This window comes from Antedon mediterranea, chromosome 7 (assembly GCF_964355755.1).
Source record: "Antedon mediterranea chromosome 7, ecAntMedi1.1, whole genome shotgun sequence".
In the NCBI taxonomy this organism is placed as follows: Eukaryota; Metazoa; Echinodermata; class Crinoidea; order Comatulida; family Antedonidae; genus Antedon; species Antedon mediterranea.
The window spans coordinates 16,862,358-16,874,754 of record NC_092676.1 but is presented as its reverse complement, the minus strand read 5'-3'; the positions used below and the strand labels follow the sequence as shown (position 1 = coordinate 16,874,754).

The following is a 12,397-nucleotide window of genomic DNA, read 5'->3' as shown; positions in this document are numbered from 1 at the left end:
GAATTTAGGTTCAACGATTCTCCCCAAATAGGGGAGTTTTCCGATCGTGCTAAACAATGTCTATAGATGTCGATGCTGAAAAATACCGCACATAAGAATACGAGATCTCTTTCTACGATAATTACTTATAGCTGAAAACCGGTTGAACAGCTCGAGTACAGCATCATAATGTTGAAACAGGCCGATTTACTATTTTGAAAGATTTAATATACGTTTATACAAATCCCAGCATAACTATTTCGTTTACAAAAGTAGGTAAATGTATCCCTTAGGGATTAAACTTAAAACCTTGCAATACTTCCATTTATGTTTACGTTCTAAAACAATTGTTTAAATATAATATACTACACAATATGACGTTTTCAATTGAACGGAAGTTAATTAATAATTTATTTGTTGTCACCCCCACATCTCATGATTACTCAATACTATCGATTGCTTATTAATACAGAAATTTATCTAACTCAGTGTTTTGATAGAACTAAGCAATACCGTCAATACAGCAGATCAATAATACATTTTTTTGTCTAGCAGTATAGCAGTATATTTCAAATATAATTACACCGACGCCGAAGTAGTCGAAGTTGAACTAAAAAGTCTTCAAGATGCGTGAATAGAGAATTGTTTGAAATTGTTTATCAACCGATCTGTCAACATGTACCGACATATTCGCATTGTAAATTTGGTAAGAAATTTATTTTTATTTTATTTTCCTGAGAAATGTTTAAATTATCAACCTGTTACTTACCCAATAATGGACACCAATGGACTGGCCTAATATTTTATTTTTCTGCAAAGTCTGGTATTTAGAAATGGTTTTTAATGGTAAAAGAATTATGGAACCATTTAAATTAGGTCATAGTTTCCCGTTTCCAAACATTCTGGTATTATTGAGAGTGTTGTCTGTATACTGTAGATAACTTCATTCATGTGTATGCGTTGAAATTATTGTTTTAGTTTCTAGTTTCAGTATTTAAAACCAATTGTTAGCAATCAAAATTTTCCCACGTCCCCCATGTGCTTGTACAATGGAGGCTGCAATTCTTATTTTAGTAGGCCCATATCAAATTCGAAAATTAGAAGAGTGTTGAGCTTGTGGCCAGCCTATGATAACATTTCAATTAGGTATATCATTATTTCAGTTACCTCGACATTTACAAGCTCAAATAATATTTTTTTTCGAACTTTATCTTTCACTTAATATAAGTAGTTATTTAACCAATTCGTTTGGGACAGCACAATCGTCTGATTTTTTGACGAAAACATCATTTCTATGGTAACAATTTTCTTTTAGAGTTGTGATATGTACTCTTTTCATTCGAGTAACTGCCTATACTGACCCCACTTACATCTGATGCCACTATGAAGAAAGAGAGGACATAATAACATAATAGTAAAACAATAACAGGAATCTCACAAATAATACTATCGCGAGCACCACAATTCAAAATATATGCAACCAGTTGCATATAAATTCAGTTATCATTAAATTTTATACACATACACGTAATAGTTTTGCGTAGTTCGGTCATAGAGACCTTTACAACCAACAAATAACCTCAATAAAAGTTAATGTAAATTGTTTTTACAAGACCATCTAAAATAACAACCATTTTAAATCCCTCGATTGCAGAAGGGACTTCTTCTCTCAAAGATCATTACTGGAATTCCCTCCCTGACTATGTGGTAACTGGTTCCTCAGTGAATCGTTTCAAGAAAAGACTAGATCAAAGTGTGGTTCTAAAGGCCATATAAGGCCTAACATTTTCCTGCCGACTACCACATCACATTTGTCAATTATCTTTTGTAGTTTCGTAATTTTTGACAACAGCACTCGATACAAACATTTTGTAGGCTTATCTAATAATACTAGAAGGGGTACCAAAAAGACGTCATTAGGCCACACCAACATTATATCACGTAAATATGTTAAGATAAAAAGTTTATTGGTATCAAATTCTAGCTCACTACTAATATTATAATTTTATGTAAATTACTGGCCTTTAATATCGATCAGCATACTCTGAGATGGCAAGTGACTTGCAAAATCATCATCATGTCTTTAACTAAAATAAAGAAATTAAACTTGCATTTCCTTTATACTTCTTCAGGTCATCATCTTATTGAGTATCCTATACATAAACAGCAGTAGTGGTAGTCAAAGTAAGTAGTGTTCAACATTAGACTACTCAATCGACTACACTATACTTTTTATTTGCACTTTACAGAATTACATATTGAAAGAAAACAAATGATAGTCTCTCCAAAAACTATGATATGTATTCATATCATAATGCTTTTCTATATTTATGATAAATAATACACAAATCAATTTAATTGAATTTATTTTTTCTTTTCATATACTACAACCATGTACATGAAGGATGCATATTTTAAGATCTGTGCAGAGCACATATTTTTAGTCGCGTGGACGCGACTCTATAGTTCACTATGTCGGTCTGTCGGTCTGTCTGTCGGTCCGGTATCACTATGCGTTTTATCGCTTTCTGACCTTATCTTGATATCAGTTTAATCTAGTCAATTTTTCACAGTATATTCCTTATGGCCAGGAATCGATGTGGTTATGTTTTCACGGTGCGCAATTAAAGATTACGTGGTGTACGCACGATTTAAAACGAAATCACGTTTATAATCATATCTTCACAACCCTGAATCACAATTAAATAAAATTTGGTACTCATAAATTTCAGGGCATAAATCATCATATGGCAATACAATTACGTGCGTAGCGCATGTAACGCATGCGTACGCGTGCTTAACATTTTCAAAATTTATTTTCGATTAAATAAGAGTACGTTTCAGGCAATTTTAAGCGTTTACAAAATTGCCATGAGTGCGCAGATTTTTGCGCGCCCACTGCGCGTTAAATGTTATTGCGCACTCTTTTTGCCCGATTTCTGTTTTCTTGACTTACTTTTCAACTCGAATTACGTTAAAAGTGACAGGCTACGCACGTTTAAATTAAAAAAATATAAAAGTTTTTAAACATTTCAACATTTTTAAACGTGTTCAGTAATTTCGGTCAGTTGGTAGGTTGGTCGGTCGGTCGGTAAACACTAATGAGCACGCGACTGCAGCCATCTATATGGCCTTGTTTAAGCTAACAAGCACCCTAAAAAAATAATAAATATAAATAAAAATAAAAGCAAGTAAATAAACACAGTGTTCTATTACAATTAGGTGGATCTGGATCAGGGGGTAGTGGATCGGGAGGAAGTGGATCAGGAGGTAGTGGATCAGGAGGTAGTGGATTAGGAAGTGGATCAGGAGGAAGTGGATCAGGAGGTAGTGGATCAGGAGGTAGTGGATCAGGAGGTAGTGGATCAGGAAGTGGATCAGGAGGTAGTGGATCAGGAGGTAGTGGATCAGGAAGTGGATCAGGAGGTAGTGGATCAGGAAGTAGTGGATCAGGAGGTAGTGGATCAGGAGGTAGTGGATCAGGAGGTAGTGGATCAGGAGGTAGTGGATCAGGAGGTAGTGGATTAGGAAGTGGATCAGGAGGTAGTGGATCAGGAGGTAGTGGATCAGGAAGTGGATCAGGAGGTAGTGGATCAGGAAGTGGATCAGGAGGTAGTGGATCAGGAGGTAGTGGATCAGGAGGTAGTGGATCAGGAAGTGGATCAGGAGGTGGATCCGGAAGTGGATCAAGAGGTGGATCAGGAGGTAGTGGATCAGGAGGTAGTGGATCAGGAGGTAGTGGATTAGGAGGTAGTGGATCAGGAAGTGGATCAGGAGGTGGATCCGGAAGTGGATCAAGAGGTGGATCAGGAGGTAGTGGATCAGGAAGTGGATCTGGAAGTCAATCAGGAGGTGGATCAGGAGGTGGATCGGAAAGTGGATCAGGAGGAGGTGGATCAAGAGGTAGTGGATCAGGAAGTGAATCAGGAGGTGGATCCGGAAGTGGATCAGGAGGTGTATCAGGAAGTGGATCAGGAGGTGGATCAGGAGGAAGTGGATCTGGGAGTGAATCAGGAGGTAGTGGATCAGGAAGTGGGTCAGGAGGAAGTGGATTAGCAGGAAGTGGATCAGGTAGTGGATCAGGAAGTGGATCAAGTGAAGGTAAGAGCCACCTAGTCTGTGTCCATCCAGCTGTTAAGGTTTACAAAAAATCGAATGAATGGTAAATAGACAAGACTTCAGGGAATAGGATGTACGCCTACATTTTCACATAATTATCTTTATTTTTCTCAAATTATAGTTGCTAAGCTTATAGTATGTGAGCCGGATACTGGAAATCCGCAATGCAATGAAGATGGATATATTAACGTTAAATCTGTACGTTATGGACGTTATAACTCAGGTTTTTGCCCTCACCCTTCTATACACAACAATAACTGCGGAATTGATTTGACGGCATATTTTATTGAAATCTGCAACGGCCAACCGCATTGTGAAATAAGGAAACTGTCAACAGTTAGCGACCCTTGTCCTGACACTTACAAATATACAGAAGTTGATTACACGTGCGTTCAAAGTAAGTTTGCAATCATAATTTACCAATCATATTTGATAAATTACGGTATTATTTATCGTTATATAATTTGGAGTTAAGTTCAAATAATGTTTCACTAGTTAAATTTTACGCAGGAACCGTTACAGATGTTGGGTTATTAAGTAGGACTACTGATTCAGGTATTCAGCCAGGTGAAGAATCAGGAATAGTTACGGTTGAAGACGTATCATCAGGTATAACTACTGGTTCAGGTAGTCAATCAGGAATAGTCACGGATGAAGAAGTTTCAGGTAGGATTTTAGGCCTATATGAAATATACTAATTCTGATTTTTTATAATTCTGAAAATTTTTGTCCAATTGCCATAATTTTAACTATTGTTTAATACTGTATACGAAAGTCAATCTGTTAACGAATCAAAGCATTTGTTTTTTAACTGTCTTCATATGACGGTGATACAATTCTCGTTATTTACATTTTACATTTATATGCACAAGTCAAATCTAAAAACCCCCTTTTTTAAAGAGAGAATTACTTATATTAGTACCCCGGTTATTATACACGCATCCTCTGATTCCTCTAGATTGAATTTTTGTTAGTTACACGTTTTGACACAAACACCTTCCATGTCGCCTTCGGGTTTGTAATACATCAGTATTTTTATTGGTGTCAATAAAAAAAGTCCCTCTGAGTTAAAAAACACGACACTGGTGCTGTTTAAGGACAGAAGGTTACCCTCCACAATTGCATAACTCCGTTACTGCATGCTTGATACAAATGGGATCTCTCCCGTGTAATTTCTATCTAGTTGACATTATTCACGATGTTTTATAGGAAAATGGTATAATTCAAATAATATAATATAAAAATCTGATTGTTGAATGTTTTGTTTGTAGACTTTTACTACAAATGTAACATACAGATGTGTCGATAAAATCTTTTTAAATTGTAGGTTACTTTATTAACCAAACTATGCAAGTTGGATTGGAGGGGAGATTTAAGATACCATCGTCTGCTTTCGATGCCTCTTCGCGTTCTCCATCATTCAAGGCTCAGAAAGCCATGTTGAACAATTTTGGATCGTGGTGCCATGATTCTACAGACAACTTGCCTTGGATTAGTGTAGACATCGGAAAAATTGAAACAATCATTGGAATCATAACACAGGGTGATGGAGGAATTGATATAGCACATGATGGATGGATTACGGAATTCAGATTGGAATTAAGCGAAAACGAACATTTTACTCCTTCTGTTTTTGCGGTTAATGCTGACACCGCAGAGGTAAGTGATCGTAGTTTGTCGAACTATACCTCTTTTACACCAGAGCGCATTTTCCTATAGGCAATTGATGCAACAAATAATGAGTTATTATTCATGAAAAACCTCAGAAAAAAATCCCATGTGTATCTTTATGCCATCAATATTACAATAACATATAATACATCAGTACTACTATGTTTGGTACTCTGTATTGAATAGATGTACATAACAGTATAATGGCCCTACAGTCTCTTTATTATACTGTAGGCCTATGGCCATAGATATGTACACAGTGGGACAGCCAGTCGACAAATCGTGTCAAATTTCGACTCGGAGAGGGCGCCCTACTTTTCTAATTTAGTTCAAAATTGCTAAATTTTAGGGTGTTGGAAAAACACAATATTTGTAAATTTAGCTGATTATCGGAAAAATATTGTTAGTGAAATAAATTCATAAATGGTTTTAATATATTGTCATGTAAAATTAAATGTATTTGAACAAAACGATAATCTGTAATTTAACGGCAAAATCAACCAATGTCTTTTTTCCGAAATTGTACCCTAGAAAATCGTTAAAATAAAATATTTAGAAAAATTGAACAGTCCTGAATTTAAAATCCCTGTTAGAAAAATTAATAATCTACAGAATACGATATTAAGATACAAAATTCGGTGGTTGGAATGCAGCTCCGACTATTCAAACTAAAGGTACCACTATTTGTTCCATCGAAAACTAGTGAAACCGCCATTTTGTAAACACATCGTCATCGTGTTTATGAATTTATTTATAGCGAACGATATACGCGGTGTTTATAATTGTCCGCGTATAAGAATTCATATAAATAAATACATTCCAATACAACGTATATTATTTACTTGTTTATTTATCACAGTATACATTTTAGTTGAGGAATATTTATCATAACTATTATAATAGCTTTTATACGAGTCCGAGGCCTAGCCCTATTAGCGAGCGATTGTTCCAGGGGCGGAAAGTCACTTAGTGACGTTGTGATCGGGCGCGTCGGGCCTAGCTAATATTAATAATATGACCTGAAATAAGCGGCTAACAAGAACTGTTATATACTTGCTTACAATTGTTTTGTTATTGATGAACAAACAAGCAATTAGATTGAATAACAAATTATTTATTCATTTTTTTTGGGTAAAAACATGTACAAACTAGTACTGTATAATATAAATTAATAGTATTATTATTAATACAGTATTAATAAAATATAAAATAGCCTAGGCCTAACATACAATAAATATTCAATTTTTAAGGTCTACCACATGACAATAACATAATTTACAGAGTATAGTAGTAGGTTTGCATTCAACATAAATATTTGTATTGTAATTCATCTAAATCCTCTGCAACATACATATTTGTAATTCAACATTTTGTTTTAAATAATTAAATTATAGTTTGGGTATATGACAATGTCGGTAGGTACCGGTGTCATCTTTTTATCCACTTCACTCTCAGTTTGAAGTCACAAAGACAAAGAACTCTGCATCATCAACGCTTCCTGAAAGTGTCAGAAAAAATAATAAATATTATTTAAAAAAAATTTTAATGTCTGGTTGTATATATAATTATAATATTATATGACATTAAAAGTAAGGCAAATGGAAGCTGTATTTTATTAATTAATATTAAAGTATTTACTATTATTATTTATATAATCTAGGCCTACTAACTAGTAGCCTAGCTAGGCATCTATTGAGCCTATTAAATCAAATAATAAATGAAAAATAAAATTAATACTGATTGAAAAAAAGTATTTTTTGGGGGGGGGGGGGGGGATCAGATCACCAGGCTAGGCCGGCCAGGACCAATGATACTCGTAACCAGTACAACTTAACGACTATCGGATCAGCATCAACACAGTACAACACACGTCTCGCTATCGCCTATACTGACACACGTGTCTCGCGTTGCCGAAACCACGCTCACAGCTAGAAAATGTACCTACCTTTCGAGGCCTGAGAATACACCAACACATTTTGAACAGGATAGAAATATATCATACTCGATTAAACTAATATTATTCTTGATAAAACAATTGATTATAATTTTTTTAATTTGTTGGGATGCACCTCCGACTATTCAGAAAATGGACAACAAAACAGTAGTCAAATCGTACCACATTTATAAATTTCACGAGTCCCGACTTCAGTCGCCGAATGTATTGTATTAGCTTCGGTTTCTTTGAAGGAAACCGATTGTTGGTTATTCAATTATACTTATTAGGAAATGCTTTTACCATAATAGGTAATGTTGGGCGGTTCTTAAATATTCATGAGAGCTTAAAATAAAACAGCACTTATTTGCTTGGCGACGAAAAATCGTGGTTTCAGTTTTCAACGATAGGTGGCGCTTCAAAATCGTCAATGCGGAAGTAAGTCGATTTTACACGATTTAACGGTCAAAACGCGAAGTGGCTTTCCCACTGTACAGGACAGAATGTAATTTCACTCTTCGCTGGTGTGTGTGTGTGTGTGTGTGTATTCTGCTTAAACGTTAAATGTGACCTGCTCTGGCAAAGTGAAACATAAGTTAAGTCGAACATTAAAATTTTTCAGATTTATATTCTATCTCGTAGAAGATTTAATATCTTTTACAATGATACCAAACTTAATGTTTGATCTTTGGATATCGTAAGTTATGTCGAAGCATGTATACTTATATACATACAAGTAAATGAATACAAATAACAGTTTTGAGAAAATCATGATTGAATGTCAGTGTTATTTTAAAAACAACAATAAAAATTAATGTTTGTGAATGTAAAAGTATATACTTTCTAAGTATCACACATTCACAAAATACGATACATAACAATGAAATATTTGTTGGTAGGATAGTGATTATTGTGACAATACATAAAAAAAAAATATGTCCACATATGCTTTGTTAAATACATACTCATGTTTCTTTTAAGCACTTACTTGAAATGGTAAAATTAATAAATATTTTTACACCAAAAACTGTATAATTCTTTAAAAATTCAATTAAATGTATACATTAAAGATGTATTGTCCCTTTGACTAATTCCCAAAAAAATAAAATAAATAAATAAAAAAAAAAAGATTTCGAAAAATAGTGGGTCTTTTTAAAGTATCATAATAGTTACTAGGGAGGTTTCGCAACCTCACGAATACGATAACAAAAACGGATACGTCACACATTTGTGAAACTTTTGAGTTGATCCCCATTTCATATTCGTAAAGCGTTTTCGTGTTGACGAATATCATCAGTCATATTCGTAACTACAAAACGAGTATGATTTTTGTTCTATTTTTTGCACATTTTGCATTAATCCAGGAATTATTCATGATGATAATATAATTATAGATTTATTGAAAGTAATTTACTAAAAGTAATTTACTAAAATGCCAGGTAAATTTTGATAAATAACAATTTTTAAAGTCCTCACTCGCTTTGATGTTACGCTAGGCCTAGGCAGCCAAGAACATGCGCTTCGTTCAAATTTACCGCAGTCATATTTTGGACAGCGCCTTCAATATTTCGTTGCCATTCGAAACAGATTTTTACTGGCTTACGAAAACGAATACGTGTGCGTGACGTATCCGTTTCGTTATCGTATTCGTAGCGTTGCGAAACCTCCCTATTAACTTTCACCAAAAATATCCAGTCAAAGTTTTCGATCAAAACATATCCCATAATGCAACGCGCTTGTTTGGCTACTCTGTATGCATAATCATAAAACTTCCCCCGAACTGTGTTAAAATATCTTCTGAACCGTGACGAGTTGTAAACAATCTTAGCATCATGCATAATGCATACTCGTGGTTTGAAATCTTTGTTTACTTTCGCTCGCGACGATTTTCCAGATGAAATGTAATCAATTTAATTTACCTGTTATTTCGTAAACTTGTTGTTTTTGGCTGGAATTTTCGACTTGAAGTGAATAACTTTAATATTACTTTGATATGGCCAATTTAAATTTAGAATATTTTTTTTGTGTGTTTCAAGAGACAATACATCTTTAAGTTAAATTATATAACATTGCCAATACTATTTCATGAACTAATGGATTTAAGTATGCTCTTAAAAATGTGAAAAAACAAGTAAACAATTTAAATCTTATTTTGGTAGTGTCTGCTGATTAGATAACAAATAATTATGACTAACTTAAATATCATTAGGCCAAAAAAAATCTAATTATTGTGTTGGCCACGTTTTGGGTAAATCCCAAAAATGGGTAGGTTGGTAGGAAAAGTTTTTTTTTTTTTAGACCCAAAAATGTGTTGCCGGCAAAAGATTTACACAAATGATAAAAAAAAACATTTAAAAACACTTTTCATAGCACCCTAGGCTCACGCTAGGTATAAATATTGTTACAACAAAAGTTTAAAAAAGGTTTATTAATTCTACTAGGCATAGGGCTAGGCCTAGCTATGCCGGCTCTCTCTAGGCTAGCCATTTAATGTTTAAAACCAAACACAATCAAGATCGAAATAAACTATTTCCATGTTATATGCTACATTACGCGAGTTAATATATTCCAGATGAAAAGCTGTTTTCCTGTCGACGTTAGTCGACGCTATCGTTAACAATAATCGGTGATTTTCTACGTAAACATTGGAATGTTAACGATTTACAGGAAAAGTAAAATTTTATAGTAACTTTGGTAAGGCTAGGCCTTGCTCCGCGATGCAACAAAAATAAATGTAGTAAGCAGAATTTGCCATCAATTATGTAACGTCATGTGCTGTATCGCCATGATGATTGGTCAGTTCTTACGTTTTAGCGTTGCGATATCGCTTTTGAACTGGATTCAAAAACTCTTGCGATTGTCAACGATCGCGACTTGTAGCGTCAATTACCGTCGATTATTACACCTTTTCCTGTAAATCGCTGACATTTTGTATCGTCATCGTTAGTTTAAAAAGTCCCTTTTCCTGTAAATCTTTAAAATGTTAATGTTTACGTTGAAGATCGCCGATTTTTGTTAACGATAGCGTCGAATAACGTCGACAGGAAAACAGGCTTTAACTGTATATAAAGTAACAATGATATTGTCTAGAAGTATGGTGTATGTTTAGTCCGTGTAAATGAACTAAATGAACTAAATGAAATAAATAAATAAATGAAAAGCATATATAATATATAATTATGCACTCTTGAAAAACCAAAGATAGAACGGATCCGTAAACGTAAAAGAAATCTATACACAAACCACATAACTGTATTACGTTTACCTGGAAATTAAGCTTAGTTAGGTGAGCATATCACTAAATAATTAAAAGCGAGAGATTAGGTGTAGACTGTCATACTAACTCGGTCTTATTTTTTTCAATCAGCACATATTTAGGTCTGACGCAACTTCACGATATGACCGCACAACGAATATGTTCCAGCAAGGCGTACTTGCTCAACATGTGAAACTTCATGTTGCAGGACATCATGGTACAGGACCTTACTTAAGGATGGAAATACTTAGACTTCGCTCCGCTAATGGTACATAAGTATATATTTACAACTCAATGTTCACTAAATAGGCCTATATGACATCGTAGGTCTACAAGGCCAATTATTGGTTTTCACCAACATTCTTCTGTACTTATTGTTTTTTACAGGAATAATTGTATTGTAAAATGTTTTCATCTGTTTTTTTTTATCTGTGTATAATTCTTTAATTTAAACCATGAATACCTATGTGTGCGACGTTCCAACAGTCTCCTTCTGGCAATGACTAGATGTTAGTGGTTGCTAGGAGTCCATTGCTTAGGTGTAGAACAGCGCCCCCTATTCGTAACATTTAGTCTGCGATTTGCAGAAGTTCTTCGGCTTTTCAAGTAAAATGAGCTGATCATGTCATTTCTTTTCATCGTACTGCATTTTTGTTTTTTTCTGATCCATATAGATTCTTAGGTAGGGGTTAAGCAGGTGTTTATTATTACACACAATCACTGTCTTAAGTCTTCAGGTTCCGTAATAATCAATAATATATGTTGATTGTAGAACTTACGATAATGCAGATACTTTATATTAAGAAAAACACAACAATAATGCGTTTACATCTGGAAATTGCATTTTATATTTAAATTCCAGATGTAACTGCCGATGAAGTTTGTGGATACGTAGGGCTTCACAACTCAACTATATATAGAGACCGTTTTTTCAGAGCGTCATCTCAGGTTGATAATAGTCCACCAAAAAAAGCACATGTTAATAGTCACTCATCATGGCACCCGAATCCAAATGACGATGACCCTTGGATTTCATTTGACCTTCGTCGACGAACAACTATCTTTGGCATTGTGACACTGGGTGATGGAACAAGGAATGCTGAACGCGATGGATGGGTCTCCGAGTTTGAGCTAGAATTTAGCAATTATTATAACTTTGATACCAATGATTCTGAATTTGCATTTGACAAAGATGGTTTGCAGGTAAGAATAATATACATGGAAATCGGCTTCTTGACTGGCGTCGTGAGAGCGACTTTATAATTTTTATGAAGATATATATGAATGTCTGTAATCACAACGGGTTATATTTTAAACCATGTTCTAACTAGACCTACTTCTGGTTGGTTTAAATTAGAGAATTATTTTATTTCATACCCATTCGACAGCAAGCAACTCAGCCAGTTACCGTCGGGAAACAATTTAAATAAGAATTGAGT

General features: G+C 34.5%; 1 protein-coding gene across 1 annotated transcript in view; it reads left to right on the top strand.

Annotated features, from left to right (window-relative positions):
- Positions 1–579: 579 nt before the first annotated feature.
- Positions 580–12,397, top strand: part of LOC140055451 (uncharacterized) — a 35,446-nt gene continuing 23,628 nt past the window's right edge. The window contains exons 1-8 of the mRNA XM_072100790.1: positions 580–685; positions 2,112–2,163; positions 3,202–4,080; positions 4,220–4,495; positions 4,609–4,764; positions 5,426–5,757; positions 11,070–11,226; positions 11,821–12,161. Of these exons, the coding sequence (XP_071956891.1) occupies positions 656–685; positions 2,112–2,163; positions 3,202–4,080; positions 4,220–4,495; positions 4,609–4,764; positions 5,426–5,757; positions 11,070–11,226; positions 11,821–12,161 (2,223 nt within the window). The 5' untranslated portion in view covers positions 580–655. The remainder of the gene's footprint in view (positions 686–2,111; positions 2,164–3,201; positions 4,081–4,219; positions 4,496–4,608; positions 4,765–5,425; positions 5,758–11,069; positions 11,227–11,820; positions 12,162–12,397) is intronic.